Source organism: Wyeomyia smithii, chromosome 2, assembly GCF_029784165.1.
Source record: "Wyeomyia smithii strain HCP4-BCI-WySm-NY-G18 chromosome 2, ASM2978416v1, whole genome shotgun sequence".
NCBI classification, from domain to species: Eukaryota; Metazoa; Arthropoda; class Insecta; order Diptera; family Culicidae; genus Wyeomyia; species Wyeomyia smithii.
In genome coordinates, this window is record NC_073695.1 from 235,443,015 (window position 1) to 235,460,083 (window position 17,069).

A 17,069-nucleotide genomic window follows, 5' to 3' on the forward strand; every position below is an offset into this window, starting at 1 on the left:
TCGGCCGGCAGATTATGAGTGCCAGCAGCTATCAGCTGCTACTTAGTAAGGACTGTACTAGTGGCCATCCACTAAGGAAAAGATTGATTTGGGCAGAATCGGGCTCTTATATTGCATTCCCGGTTAACTAGGTATATGAATCTGTCAACCGTGTTAAGGAAAGCAATCATTAAACAACCAATACGAGGTTTTATATTACAAAATATCAAAAAAAAAAAAATATCGCAGTGACGAAAATAAAAAATGCGCTTTAGTGTCGTATGGAAGCAGATAACAAAAGCGCACTTAGTTACGTTACGCAGATCGCATCTCTGTTATATCCCCATTCTTCTAATAACACAGTGGAAAGCTGTTTTCACACTGTAAACTTGACGGTCCACATATTCCGATTGCCAGCATCCCAAAAACATTTGTGTTTTGCCAAAATACAACAGAGCTTTTCACTGGAGGCCGATGCACTGGTGGTACTGCTACCACACAAAGGAAGTGCCACTGCACCTGTCACTGACGCTGCTACCACTACAGCTGTTGGTACCTACTACAGCTGCTGCTATCCGCTACTACTTAGTAAGCACCGTTCTAGTCGCCATCCGCTAGCTAAATGATTGGTTTGAGCAGAAGTAGGTTCTTATATAGCCCGAATAGTGCATTCCCGGTTAATTAGGTGTGTAAATCTGTTGTCTCTGTTAAGAAAACCAATCATTAAATGAGCAATCAGATCAATAAAATTTTATATATTCTATTAAATTCTATATTTCAATAGTACAGTTTGTATAATTAAAAGGCTGCCCAACTTCCATGGCTTGATTATGCGTTTTAGTGTCGTATGGACGCAAAGAGGCCGCACTCAGTTACGCAACATTTTATTACGCTACTGTTGAGTGGTGTTACATAGAGCCATAGAGATGAAGTCGAATTTACAACCGTATTCGTAAAGGTGTTCCAACATTTCGAATGAAGTACAAAGAATGAACGAAAAAATATTAACTCTTCAATTAAGTATGCGTTTGTTCTCGAAAGGACAATTTGTTTTATACTTTTAAGCCAGATTAGATGCTGATCGCATCTGTACTATCCCTGACAGTGGAAATAAGACAATCTTTTGATAGAACAGTGGAATTCTGTTTTTACACTGAAAATTGGAAGTCCCAAAAATTTTGATTACCAGCATCACAAAGCGTTCGTGTGTTGTCAATATATAAAAGCTTTTCATTGAAGGAAATGTCAGCCGATGTACTTACTGCTGATGTTGCCACTTCCGCACAAAGGCAGCTTTTTATTAGAGGAAGAACTAGTGCCGCTGCAACTAACGCTGACGCTGCTATCACCGCCGATGTTGGACCCGCTGCCGTTCTTGCTATCCGTAGCTGCTGCTGCACGCTGCTACCTAGTTAAAACTGTCTTAGCAGCCATCCACTAGTAAACTGATTGGTTTGAGCAGAAGCGCGCTCTTATATAGACCGAAGTTACATAATTCTGTCGAGCGTGCTAGAGAAATCAAACATTAAGCGACCAATAAGAGGTCGAAATCTGCATTTCAACATAGCTTGACAATTTTCAATAGTACAATACAGGCAGGTTTTTTTAAGCGGGGGATACGTTCCAAATTTGTGTGGAACCCCTGAAAAAAGACTAGATTTAATTGAAAAAATAACGTAGAAAATCGTCCCAAACGTTTGACTGAATATGATAGTGGTCAGTCTAAAGGTCAAAATTCAGTATCATAATATTTTGTATTTACACCAAAAATTGTGATTTTTTTAAATTAGTTTATTAAGACTTGTATCCTAACACGGAAAACTGTCATTGGAATGAGGTCGATATCTTGTACCGTGTTTGAGTAATTGCGAAAAGCAACCCGCGTGGAATGAAACTAGCGTTGCAAAGCGAGCGAGAAGCAAAACCTTTCTCCTCCTTTCTGCTTGAGAACAAAACATATGCTACGCTTCTCAAGTCTTTTGTACACACGCTTTCGAGATACTGTTTATTTTTCATGTACTCCCCTGAGTAGCAGCTAGTACGCAAAAACTCTTTTATATTGCTACTCAGCAGCTGTAAAAAAGTACGCGAGTTCCTGCTTGCGAGTAGGAGTACTCGACTAAAATTGCTCGAATAGGAGTGCTTGAAAAATTGTGCTCTAAAACGAAAATGCCTTCTTCATCTACCCGGCTTTGCTTCATGCACCGACAGCCGACAGTGGAGCGAAGAATATGTAAAGAATCACACACTGGCGGGCGTGTAGGGCATCGGACAGCTTTGGTAAGTTTTTCAAAGCAGTCTAATGCTTAACCGGCCGAAGCAAACCGCTGTCGAAGAGGTCCGATACCCTATTATTTTTTTCTCTTCTGCAACCATCGCAGATGCTTTATCTTGAAACAATTGTCTTCGGCTGGTCGTTCTCGGGAGTATGAGAGTAGACGGGAGTATGTGCATATGATCTCGGAGGCAAATGAGAGCAAGAATGAAAGCAATAAAAAACGAGAAATAGCTTGAATAAGGAATACTCCAGTGTGTGATAGCGGTAGCAACGAGAACCTTCTTGTGAGCTGTTGCATGCTGATTACGAGTGAGACTAACAACACTGATTAAAACTGACTATAGTTTCAATAATCAAATTGCATTATTTGAGCAGGATGTACCACAATTTGATTTTCCAAAGAATTTAAAAATTATTTTGCTCCGTTTTGTGGCAAGTTTTAGAAATTTCTAAACGACATTAATTTCACATGGGTGAATTTAAAAAATAAATCAAAAATATGATATTTTTGGAAATTCAGCTTAAAATTTTTATTTGCTTTTGATCAAACACAAGTAATATTTTCCAATGCTTTTGTTTTGACGATGAGAAATCAACTATTTGATATTTTTAATTTTTAATACATTCGATTTTTCTTGCTGATAACATTTTCGTTCTCAGAGTATGCTTCCTACTCAGTTTACTTAGTCATACACGAACAAAATTTGACTCAAAGTAATTATTGTTTGGCTTGAGGAAAGAAGCCCTAGGCTTATGAGGAAAAATTATCGTTTGAGTTTTAGAAGCATTGGGAGAGATTTTCCACTTTTGCAAGTAGGAAGAAAAAATATCTAAACTTTTCTGCAATCGACTGCATATGACACGACGGCTTTTTCCTTTTACGGAAATGCTTGTGTCATCGCAGAACAATGACTTTGTGCATCCTGGAGGCAAATCAGGAAGATCTGAAGTGAATATGTTATACAGGACTGGGCCCAAGATAGAACCTTGAGGCACACCTGCTCTGACAGGAAATCTATCAGATTTTGAATTCTGATAGACAACCTGCAGAGTTCGATCAGTAAGATAATTTTTTAAAAATTTGATTAGAAAAATTGGGAAATTAAAAGTTTGCAATTTCGCAATCAAACCTTTATGCCAAACACTGTCGAATGCTTTTTCTATGTCTAAAAGAGCAGCTCCAATGGAATAACCTTCAGATTTGTTAGCTCGTATCATATTAGTAACTCTGAGCAATTGATGAGTTGTGGAATGCCCATGGCGAAATCCAAACTGTTCATTTGCAACAATTGAATTTTCGTTGATGTGTGACATCATTCGGTTAAGAATAATTCTCTCAAACAGTTTACTTATTGAATTGAAGAAAGCAAACTGATTGGTCGGTAACTTGAACCTTCAGCTGGATTCTTATCCGGCTTTAAAATTGGAGTAATTTTTGCATTTTTCCATAATTTGGGAAAATATGCAATTTTGAAGCAGCAATTGAAAATTTTCACTAAAAATTCCATTGTGCTCTCAGGGAGATGTTTGATTAGTATATTGAAGATTCCATCGACACCAGGTGCTTTCATATTTTTGTAATTTTTAATAATTGATTTAATCTCATTCAGGTTAGTTTCAATTATTTCTGCAGGTAAAAAATTCTGGGAAGTAATTAAATCAAATTGACGTGTGACTTCATTTTCAATTGGACTCACAAAATTCAAATTTGAGTTATGAACACTCTCAAACTGCTGAGCAAGTCTTTGAGCCTTTTGTTCATTGGATACAAGAAAACGTTCACCATCTTTTAAAACTGGAATAGGCTTTGAAGGTTTCTTAAGAATCTTCGACAGCTTCCAAAAGGGTTTTGAATATGGTTTCAATTTTTCAACTTTAGTCTCAAAATTTTGATTTCTCAGAAGAGTAAATCTATGTTAAATCTCTTTCTGTAAATCTTTATAAATAGTTTTACAAAAAGGGTCACGAGAACGTTGATATTGACGTCTGCGGACATTTTTCAAACGAATTAGAAGTTGAAGATTTTCGTCAATTATTGGTGAATCAAATTTCACTTGAGCCTTTGGAACAGAATAATTCCTTGCGTCAACAATTGCACATTTTAACGCTTCCAAAGCGGAATCAATATTCACTTCGTTTTTGCAAATCAAGCTCATTATTGAAATTTCCCTCAATATGAGTTTTGTATCTTTCCCAATTAGCCTTGTTATAATAAAAAACACAGCTCATAGGGTTTAAAACTGATTCATGTGATAAAAAAAAAGTTATTGGAAGATGGTCAGAATCAAAGTCAGCATGTGTGATCAAATCACTACATACGTGACTTTGATCTGTTAGCACCAAATCAATTGTTGAAGGGTTTCTTACAGAAGAAAAGCATGTAGGACTATTCGGAGACAAAATAGAATAGTATCCTGAAAAACAATCATTGAATAAAATTTTACCATTGGAATTAGTTTGAGAATTATTACATGAACGATGTTTAGCGTTAAAATCGCCGATTATAAAAAATTTCGAACGATTTCTGGTGAGTTTTTGTAAATCACCTTTAAAATAATTTTTATGCTCGCGTGTGCATTGAAATGGTAGTGTCGATGAGTTATTTTTTTGTTTCAGCTCGTGTTTTCAGCAGCAGAAAGCAGCACAACACTCATAACTAGGGCAACTATTTCGAGTCTTAGGGCAGCATCTTTTTTCCCCTATCTCTGATCAGTGTTATTTTTGTTGAAAAAGTTGAAGTTTGTTCACGATGTAGAGTTTGTTTTTGGAGAGACAAAATTAATATCTTCAACTTTGTAGAAGACATCACTCCGATCAAACAAACCGTACTTATTCACACTAAAATCATTTTTTACGCGGCTATTTTTGCGCAGATTCTGGAATTTACGCTTTTTTACGTGGAGTCCGGAATTTACGCATTTTTTCACGCGGATTTCGGAACTTACGCAGTATTTTTTTCTTACGCAGATTTCGGAATTTCTTTACTCGGATTCCGGAATTTACGCGGTTTTTTACGGGTATTCCTTTTACGCGGTACGTATCCCCCGAATAAATAGTAGGAGGGTGGTATCCAAGACACGACCGCATAGTTGACGTAGGACTACAATAATTTTATATTTTTATTTTGAAGCTATGTTTGATTCGAGCTTGTTTTACTTTTAGTAGTTTGCTTGATTTATTTTAACCATTTTAAGCTCAACATCTTCCAAAAGGAAGGTATTTTGGTTTGGGTGGTAATATCAAGTATCTAGGTCGTCAGCCCAAATTCATCAAGCGGCACCTCAAACGACTTGGAACTAAAACTAGTTTATTGGTGGCCATTAATACTGTTAAGGTCGTCTTTGACCATTAAAAAGTCAAAAAAGTCATGAAAAAAGAACCGTTCATTATTGGTATGGTTCGATTTTGGCAACAGAAAAAATTCTGGCGTTTGCCAAAATCGAACGGGGTCTGTATTCTAATTATTTCTTTGCAGCACTCTATCTTAGAAGAAAAAATATTCTCTTTAAGATTCACAATGGTCCAGAAACCAAATTTAGGGGGAAATTTAGGTCTAGAGCTCTGTAACAATGTTTTAGAAAAATTTTTTTTTCAACAGAGTTACTTAAATTATTAGACCTATAAAATTGTAGAACAAGGTTTTCTATCTACAAAAATAAAAAAGTTAGATACTTGATAGCATCGAAAATTTTGGTCACCCTAATTTTTGATACTTTTTCAATAACCGCTTTATCATATGTAACAACTTTGTAGAAGAAAGTTTTTCTCCAAAACATTGCCGTAATATATTTCCCCCTAAATTTGGTTTCTAAACCATTGATGAATACCTTTCATTCTAATACAGTGAATTTTCTTTGATACGCGAAAAGGCAACCTTCTATAAAATATTTAATTGAGTACGATGTAGTAGAAATTAAACTTCCTTCTATATCTATTTGTCGTGTTGAAGTTGGCTCACTCACCGATCACAAAACGGCAAAGATGTCACATAAATTTTTTTCCTGCAGTTACAAGCTCGTGGAAAAAATATCGATAACGAATTAAAGTTTTAGTAGAAAATGTACATTCACAGAAAATTTGAAATTGAAATAGAAGTTTATGGACATGTTAACATTCAATTCAGGTCAATTTAAATATTTTATCAGTATACAGAATCAATCAGAAAAAATTTGATCAGTTTCAAGATACCGAAGAACAACGAAGATACCATATTTGAAGATTATATGTCTGTTATCTTCGAAAATAGACTGGGTTAGAGTGATGCACAACATTAGCCTCAGCAATTAATGTTTGCATAGCGTTGTTCAATTAGAAGTAAGGTTATATAATGTAATATTTTCTTGCTAATGCTAATTCAAAAAAAAAATTCAACCGAAAAATACAAATTCTAATGTCGGAACTCTAATATCAAGATGAAATGAATTTGGTTTACCTCTATACCGTCACCGCGGGATGCAGCTAGTATTGTCATATAGGACTAAATTCATGTAGCTAGTAAAATTTAATCATCAGTACAGCTCGTTTAACAACCGTTTCAAAGATCTGTACGTAGCATTTTGGTTTTCTATTGTCTTTTAAATACCCTATATTCAGTTATTTAAATAAATTTGAAAAAAAGCAGAGTGTAGAGTTCAAAAATAAACAACGCATTTTATTGTCCCCGGCGGCGCAGCGTATTTTCTGGCACCCGAAAAATCATATTGCATTCTGATATTTGCTGCTATACGAAACAAGAAGAAGAAGACAATTCAAACGGCAATTCGATTGTGTTCCACGCCCCACTGTGCGTCAACAGCGGCAATGTAGTAAATTGTCCATCATTTTATCAATCCAACGACATATTGATTATTGTGATCCATCATGTGGTTACATCAGTATAACCGTTTGCAATCTTTCATTTCGACGTTACATCTTGGTTTCAGTTTTCGCGGAATGTATCTCGATATAGTACGGTTAGACGTAGTTCTACGTCAAAAGCGATTTAAGTGTACTGGGCAACTAGCCTCCAATCACCTAGAACGCCTGTTAAGTGGGCATCCTCGACGGTAGCACACGTCGAGAGTACGAGGTCTACCTTGAGAAAATACCTGCCAAACATAGTTTTTGCTAGTCGTTTTTCCGGCATGCTATTCACATGCCCAGCCTACTGAGGCCTGCCTTGTTTTATCCGCTGATTTGTAAGTATGGTGTACTTCATAGTTCATGCATCTGCACCAGACACCATTTTCCAGTTTGCCGCCAAGGATTGAACGCCAGAAAAACACCCAGAGCTCACCGATCACCCTCTTTCAGTGTCCATGCTACATGGCCATAGAGGGCCACCGGAAGGATCAGTGTTTTATGGAATGCTAGTTTTGCACGAGTTTCATCTTTACGGAGCTGTCAGTGAATAATTCTTATGTGTTGGTACTCTGTTTTTCTCTTCTACTTCTACTATATTTTTCCGGGAACGTTATTTTTTCTGTTACACAAAAAGTTGAATGATAGAAAAATATGTTTAAAAAGACTTCCTAATAAAACTAAATGATGTTTAATTTAATAAATTAAAACAATTTTCTAACTGTTAAAAATAAGTTTAACCAATAGAGGGTTGAATATTGATCAAGTATTGTGTTATTGCTAATTTTGTGATGTTAGTAACAGGAAGATGAGATAAATTAATCAGCAAGTAGAAATAACAACAAAAAACAAGCAGACACAAAATATAATTAGATTCGCAGTGAAATTATATTAAATGAAAATTAAGGTCAAGGCACTACTTAAATTTAATTTTTAATAAGGTTTGTTAAATTATTGACAACAAATAAAATAGAACATAATTGGTTGTCTGTCTTCTCTTTCCTGTCCCCAGGACTGTCTATTCTGTTAGTGTCTTTGTCCTCTCTGTATGTCTGTCTTGTCTGCATGCCTTGTCTGTTGGTTTTGTCTATCTCTGACGAAACATATCAAGCTAATTTTTGATATTGTGGTACCCCACGATTTCTAATCTTTCCATTAATGCCGATATGCTTAGTGCAAATTTAGATTTTACAAACGAAGAACTCTGATTTGTATACAAAACAATATTATGTAAAATGTGAAATGTGAAACCAACCCTGCTAAGTATAGCGAACAGTTCAAAAAAGGAGAGGATACCTCTAAAATTTACATATCCTATTACTGGAAAAACTTCACCGCTATAAGTTTCACTTGTGCCAATCCAATCTCGAAACCCCCACCACTGTCGGTATTTTTGTGCAGTGGGACCCCATCGATGCACATCGTCATCATCATCATCATCATTATCATCATCATCCGCCGCGTCATTTAAAAGTGGTACACAGATAAACATGCGATATGCAAACGGAGCCAATGATGTGAGTGATTTGACCCACTCTTATGCGGGGTGCATCCGCTAGTGGCGACCGACTTCGCGGGGTCTGTAACGAACGATATCGTTTTTTTTTTTTGCTTCATCTTATATCTGCACACAAATATTTGAAAGCATGTCATCCGGAGGCGAAACGCTGTGTGTACATTGTTGAACGACGACGACGACGACGACGATAGCGAGGAATTGGTGTGTGCATCCGCCACGGAATGGTTTGAATAGTCCTATTTTTCACTACTTTGCCCCTGCTGGCGCTGCCAGTTTTTGTGCTCACAGCAGCGGGCTGTGATATCCTGCGCGTATCCCGAGGAGTTCATTCGCACAAAACTATGCACATAGCCTATTATTATTTAAACGACTTCGGGCTGGGAAACATAAAGGGCATAATGTTCCTAGCACACGAATGGCGACCAAATGCACAGGGTAAACATGTGCGAACAAAACTTTCTACGGGAGAGAGTGACACGATAAAAACTTTAACTGTCCGATCCGAGACACAGGTGAGAAAGCGTTGCCATTGGTGCGAGAACAATTTCAGTCGTTATCGTAATTTCCAATTATCGCACAAAACTTTACTCGGGTTTCCAATAAATTCGACGCGCGCGCTTGTCTTCTGCAGAGCGTCGGGCGGCGTTCCACTCCATTTAATGAGTTTTTCCCTTCGGTCATCGAGGAATGCTAATTTTCCGATCGGTCTGATTTCGCCGTCCGCCGTGTCCATTATTGGAGCGGCGCTGGCACTGTCAAAGTCAATGTTGAATGTCAACTTGCCAATATCCTGCCGAATTGCTGGAAGCCCGACGGCACCGAATTGCAATTTGCAGTATGGTAAATAAAAAGTTTGTGCGGTCGGACGTGCGGTCGCTGCTGGAGGGTGGCCACAGGGACATTCCAAGCGCAAACGAACCGGCTTGTTCGTGCACACAGCGCACTGCCGAAGGGCGGTGGAGGAGGATGATTACTTTTAGCATTTGTACGGGATCGTCTTAGGTTCGGTCGAGAAAAGGTGAAGGATTTCCGCAATCATGCTGGAGGAACCGCACAACTTTGGACCTTGTAGCAGGGAAAAAGTTTGCCTTACAACAGAAAGGACAGGAATATTGATCGATATATCATTCGAAACGATTGTTGGAAAGCACAGTTTCGTTCCCTCTATCCGCCGGGAAGTTTTCCATGTAGTTTTCCATTGGAGTTGAAATATTTGTTTATTGTGTGGTCGGAAAAAAGCAATCCGTTGCTTAGATAAAGTGTTCTTATTTAATTCCGTACGGTCACAAGCAGTGACCGACAAGCAGTCTGCTTGCTAACCTGGAAATAAAAAGGCAAAATCCCTCCCAACTATCTATTACCAACGCTCTTCGTTAATCTGCTTCAGAGCTCGTGAGCACCCGGACAGCACCCAAATCTCTCGCAGCGCTACCGGAAGCATCCCTTTTCTGCTGCAGACTCTCGACGCTTCTAATTAATCCTCTTGTGAAGCAATTTGCTGCGCCCGAGAAAGCGGCTTGCCTCGATCCGCATTCTCCCGAAGTTCCGCTCGCCGAACTCCTGCGGTGTTTGTCCATCGAAATGAACACAACATTCCGCCGGCTAAACCGTCCGAATGAGGCTGAAAGCGGAAACTTCACACCCAAACACTTGAACGGTGAAACAAAAGCGCCACCGCGTAGCTTCCTGTTAATCCCAGATCCAATTATACTGTGCTGATGCGGAGGCGGCAGTCGACAAAAGGAAGAAAAAACCTTCTCATTACGACATATCCACCATCCTGTGATGGCGATTGACGTGACTCTGGTAGCGCAGCAACTTCCTAGAAGTAGGTTAACAAGTTTGACTTAATGTAGGAAGATTGTTTTCATTTTAACCTATTGTTGGTGTAATTTTTTCCCGTGAAAGCGAAAAAATATCCCCTCGTTCCGCAAGCGGCAAACATTCTTTAGCGGAAAAAAAGTTTGGCGAACTTGGAGAAATCAAAAGTTGCTCGTTCAGCCGGTAACTTTTTTTTCGGGTGGGGCTTGGGGAAACAATTTCCCTGTAACAAGTTTGTTTGCTGTCTGTTTGTTTAGAGATGTTTTATTCAGCGCCTAAATGCTTCCGCTCCGTGGCCGACAAGCACGAAATACGCATTAGTCGTTTATTTCTTTGCACCGCAATTCCATCCCGCTTCTTGGTCCTCCACCGTTTTTTTGGAATGATTCAATCGAACTAAGAGCGAAGTTAATTGCTGTCGCATTTGATTCGATGAGGATTTCATATTCGGGAAAAAGGAGAAACTGATTTCATGAGTTGAGCCTTCTGGTTGTGCGTGTCTAATAGAATTTGTTTAATTGTTTGAAATCGGGGTAAAGTTTCGGCGAGAATATTTGCAGTTCGCTGTTCACAGTAATCACTTCATAAATCAGAAGATTTTCGATAATTAAAAATTTCATTTGAGAGTATTCCCTAAAAAACACCTTGAACTTTTATATATTTAAGGTTTTGCCCCAGGACTCAAAAAATATGAAAGAATATAACGATTTAACCATTTTTGTAGATTTTGGTGCCCCTAACCGACTCGGAAGTGCGTCGAAAGGCCGCAGAGTAATTGCTCACCGGATTCGTCTCTTTCACGTTTGTTTACGAAAAAACTTAAGTCTCCAAAAAGTTAGAGCACTTCCGAGGCAGCTTCCCAGGCTTCACAGAAAAGGTTAAAAAGCTACACCCTTCCATTTTTCTACAGTTCAAAAAAAAATTGTGCAAAATTGTTTTTGCTTTGGTCGACCAGTCGAATATTGTCAGTATCGAGGACCGCCTCGCTGTAGTATCGATTTCCACCCTTAAGAATAACGACCACATGCTGATTGTCATCTGCAACCGTGAATAATTGCTGTTTACTCGGTTTTAACCACATAATACACCTGATCGCATCTCGAGCTCCACGCACGCCCACACACTCCAGTTCACACGTGCATAAAGCCGGCACTAATTGGACGATTTCATCATGAAAAGAAACCACTTTACTCTCAGACCGAGCCTCCAGGTGTAGCCCCATTTAACGAGTGATCTGCTATCGGAAGGTAGTTGTATCTGTGTTGTGGAGCGCAACCCTTTGATATAGTCACTTATACAATCGGATCGGGTGGCAATAACGCCACCAAACGCCTTACATACTCCCACAGTCAGTCAATCGTTCTCCGAATATAGACGTACACCCTTTACCATCGGTATACTTGAACTATAACAATAGTCTACAACATATTCCATCTATCATTGTTACGTTACGAAATCCCAATTCAAAGGTACCTTGATCCCAGCTGAATGACGCACCGGAGGATTACCGTCCCACCTCCTGGCGGAACATGTCAGAGGAAAGGGCTTAGGCTTTGTGCGCCATCATCTCCACTTCCCTATTTGTTGCGAACCCTGTCAAAGGGAAGCAACACTCACTTGAGAAATTTTCAACTCGAGTAAAATCCCCATCTCCAACCGGTTCCACAGAATGTCAGCACCCTGCTTCCGAATCACAGACAGCACGGACGAACAACATCGAACAGAGTCTGCCTCCGAGTAACCACTTTTCATCCATCCACAACCGGGCCGAGGTATGGAACGCACCGAGAATAGCACGACGCCTCGTTCCCAAAAGGATTATGATGGTCGTGTCATTTCTAGCAACTTGACAAATATGGATGAGTTATGCATTATCTTTTTCGCCATTCCCCGAACCCCTTCCGGCTATCTGCGGCTGGTAAAAAGCAATAAGTGAAGAAGATACCGAAGAAACCACCACTCCTGGGCCCGATCCTTTCTCCAAACATCGAAGAAAGGCACCGAGCGCCCAAGCGCAGCATAAATATGGACGCATTTTGCTAAACAAACAAAGCGTCAGTAGCATGGCGGGAAAAAAGCCGGCCCCAACCAGCGGAGTGATTCCAAAACGGGATACGGACCGGTCAAGTGAGAGAAATAATCCTTTTCGGTCGGGTTTGGCGAGTGAAAGCGAACTCAGACGGATCGTTGGTGGGTGGTTAGGCTTGCGCGTGGTAAAGGATTAAGCGTGAAAGCCCACCCGAAAATACTCCAAGGTCTTTTACATATTCATCGAAATGTATATTATCTAGATGTTTTCTTCTTCTACTTCTTTCGTCGGAAGTTGTTGTCGCCAGAAACATTCTGCGGAAGAGTAGGAATTTTTTGGTCGGCTTAAAATTATTTGTCGAAAATTAAACTCTACTAACCGATCGTCTTTTTTTCTCGTGGGTTGATCTCAGCCCTGGAAAAAAATAACTCTAAGCCTGTGTATTGGTGAAATTTATCATTATCCAATGGCTGAATATTTTGATAACTAATTTAAAACTCACAAATTACCTGCAAGCATGTCCCGATGATTACTAATGCCATGAAAACTCAATTATAGACACAGTCTGCTGTTTATGGCGTGTGATGAGTAAGTCTACTTCTACCCCCACTCGCCGTCTGACGAAGCAACCGTTGTTGTTGTTTCCCATTCTAGACGAATAAATTATACCAGCCATCAATCCTGCTTGGGCTTTAGCCCGCAGGCCTATCGAACCCAAAAGCCCGTGTTTATAATTTCTTCATGCTCTCAATTTACTTTGATTCCATTTCATCAATTCGGCCAACCCTCTTGCCGCCTGGTTCCGCTCGCAAACTCGATGGAATTTATAGGCATTCTTTTGAATAATGCTATCTCATAATTTTAATTTCTGATTTCACGCCCCAGCTCCTGTTGATAGCGCGATTGGAATAAAGGTAGCTAATATTCGCACTGCTTACTGGCTCTCTGGCATGGTCTGTAACAAATGGAAAGAAATATAAAACATTCAGCGTAAATAGAAAATGATCACCTTAAACGGCTCACTGATTGAATTGATTTTTTTATATTCAATTGACTTCTGTTTTTCTTCACCGCTACACCGTTCGAACAAATACATTCGTCGATTATAATACAATTTGCTGCGATGCTGTTATACTATTTGAATTTTTATTACGGTTTTCGAAAATAGGGAACGAATTTATAGTTTTTTAAATCTAAATAATTCCGCAAAATAGCATTATTTTGCCTCCATCAACGATACTTACTCCGCTAAATCCAATTCTATTCGGAGGCAATAGACCTTTCCTCCATTTTCCCGAATTATAGTGCATCCCATGTTTGGTGAACCATCGGAAACCAGCAACCACACGCCCGTTTTCAACGCGTATAAAAGTCAATTTCCAAGCAAACTCCATTTAACGCAACATTTCCCCCTTGCTGCGGTAAAATAATGTGCAAAAAGCTTTTTGACTTTCCACCGCCAGTTTCAGAAGAAATATTATATCAGCAGCATCCGCACCAGCAAACGAATTCTCCTCAGCTCCTTCCGTTTTGTGGGTTTCTATTCTAATCTTCTTCTCTTTTTATTACTCAACAGCACCCCCATCATCGATCGAAATTCAAGGCTACAGCCACAACAGCAAGGTGGAGGTGCGTGAAGGTCAGGACCTGACGCTGACCTGCGTCGTTGCCAACTCGAAACCGGTAGCGCAGATCATCTGGTACCGGGGGAACTCCGAGTTCAAATCGGGTAAGTTTGATGGTTTTTGTTTAATTTTTGTTTGGTTTTTATTCGGAACAAGTGAGGTTTCATATTATAGAACTATCGTGCGTCTCCTTCAAAAAAGGCTATAATACATGCAGTTCGAAAATGAAGATTACTCAACGTTTTTCACTTACTGACATTACTTTTTGTTATGCAATAATTTCATTTATGTTATTTGAAATATTTGGCTATATAAAACTGTGGATTTTGAAACATTTATTGTTAAGATATCTCAAATATCAACTCTTGAAGATAACATCGAACATTATCAATTTATGTGTATAATTTTTACTAACGAGAAGCGGTATTATCGTACTATCGTACTGAGTATTTTCCACCGGTGGTGGACAACCTTTCTGTTTTTTTTTTCCCTGTCGGATAGAAACAGATAACGCAGAAGAAGCAGTGTATTCTCAGTTTGTTTACGCGTGTTGCATATTGCAACTATGCGGCTGGAGGATAACGAAATTCTCCTCTTGCTGACAAGTCAAATTTACAACCGTTTTGTTTAAGAATTCTCACATTTTGAATAAATTTAAAAAAAATACTTTGAATATTTTTAAAATTTATGCAAATGGGAAGTTGAAGTGCTATTGAGTTTTAATTTGCTCATATAAATACGACATCATTAAACAGGAATTAATCACTTTACGGCGCAAATAAGTTTTAATAGGCAGAGTGCGTGCAGATAGAATAACTCTTCTAATATTAGCGCAAAACGAGAAAAATTGAATCACTAATCATTTATTTTTTCAGTAGCATGGAACGGGGTGAAACTGATCAATTTTTATAATATTTCCCAACTGAAAAGCTTCATGTACATTTTTTCCAAAATGGTATAGATATAAAACAAGTACTGCTATGTGCTCTAGAAAACCTCTATGGTGAAATTTCTATCGTCTACTTCATGAAATAAGTTCGAGAATTCTAAAAGATAATATGAGATAAATCGGGGTGAAATTGATCATCCTTGAAATCTATGCATTCTATTGAAAATGTGCTTTAATCGATATGTTCATGATAAATAATGATTTCCGGACTGAAAACGGAAATAACGATTGCTGAATTTGCTCTCGTTTGATCATTGTTAGATCGATTTCATTTCGGTTTGTTGCAAAAGTTTAAAAACTAGCTTTGAAATTGAAATCTTCGAGGTTTCCTGTGAATTCATCAGCATTACTTTAATGATATGAAATTATCATTGTTCAAAATTATATTTTTTGAGCTTTTATCAAATTCACTCACTTCTTAAAATTTAACGTAGTTAACCCCTAATTAAGATTACTTTAAGTCAATCTAGCTTAGTTAACTTAAGTCGTAAATATGTTAAATTGCACCGAGCATGCAAAGGTTAACTTTAACAGGTATGAGAATCTTTCAAAAGCTGCATTTTAAAACACGTAAACATTGCCTAGTGTTGTATGATCAGTATCTCTTGATTAGTATTTTTATCACGAATTTTCAGGTGATCAATTTCACCCCATTCCACGGTACTTCAAAGAATAATAGTTGTTCAATTTAAAATCGGATTTGATTATGACCGCTTTTCTGACAACACAATGGAAAGCTGTTTCCATACTGAAAATTAGACGCTCGGCCGATTTTGATTGTCAGAATCTAAAAAGCTTGTTTTGTTTTAAAAACCCACCATTTACTAGTATAATGATAAGTTTGAGCCGAAAGTAGACTCGGCGAGTCTGCTGATACCGCTACGCTGCTGGTATTTGCTACCACTGCCGTTACCACTACCCGCTGTTGCTACTAAATTACTACCAAAACCGTCCCTACTACCACCCAGTAGTAAAATTATTGATTTGAGTAGAATCGGCTCTTATATAGCCAGAAGATCATTCATTCATTCATTTATCACTTTTAACGAGGCTTTAACCATGTTATAGCCAGAAAAGTGCATTCCTGGTTAACTAGGCATAATATTCTATCGACCGTGTTAGGGAAAGCAAGCACTAAGCAACCAATCAGAGGTCGTAATTTGGGTTTTAACAAAGCTTGACAATAGTACAATAGAACAAACATTCAAATTACATTTTAGGGTAGGGAATCGTTATATGAAAATAGCAAAACTTGATAGCAGAACGCCAGACCCAAGTTTTTTGTTCTATTAGGGGCCCCAAACAATCCTAAATATAATGGAAGTCGATTGGTTTTGCCTCCGCATGGCGCATTGCATTTCAAATTAATATGAAGATTTGTATAGGAGAACAAATTTTTTGAATTTTACATTCTGAAGAGCTCAAAATGGCTCAAACCATACGATTCATGACTTCAAATGGTATGGTATGGTACCTTTTGATGCCTAACAACAAGGCCAAAGACACTGAAGAGCTAGGGTGTCCCTAAAAAATACTAGAGCTGTTCAACTTTGATTATGTCGAAATTTATGTTGCAAGTCATGTTTTCTGCCAACACTGCCAGTGTACCGGCGTCAGTCAGATTTCCATCAGAAGTAACCTCTGAAACACGTTGTAGATTCTGCCCATGCCTAGAATATTGACCTAAATTTATTTACTCGATCCAGCTGAGTGTATAAACTCGTTACGACAGGTTACTTCTGACGGGAATCTTACTGACGCCGGTACATTGAAAATGCTGGCAGAAAACAAGATTTTCTGCATTTAAATCGCCATACACAACTTTGCAACTGCTACTTGTAACTTTGGGGCCTGGAAAATTTATCACTTTGCCCCACCCTATTACATATTCTACATTTAGGCGGATGCATAGATCCTTGCCCAATCAATTGCTACAAAAATCAAGCAAATCCGTTAAAAACTAACAGACTTATAAGCATTTGGAATTAATCATCATTTCCCTTGTTCCGTTTTTAGACTTTCATTTTACA

General features: G+C 38.4%; 1 protein-coding gene across 4 annotated transcripts in view; it reads left to right on the forward strand.

Moving 5' to 3' along the window:
* LOC129720695 (nephrin) overlaps nt 1–17,069 on the forward strand; it is a 526,130-nt gene that overhangs the window by 406,564 nt on the left and 102,497 nt on the right. For all 4 annotated transcript variants that reach the window (XM_055672270.1, XM_055672267.1, XM_055672269.1 and 1 more), the window contains exon 5: nt 14,042–14,194. In XM_055672270.1, the coding sequence (XP_055528245.1) occupies nt 14,042–14,194 (153 nt within the window). The remainder of the gene's footprint in view (nt 1–14,041; nt 14,195–17,069) is intronic.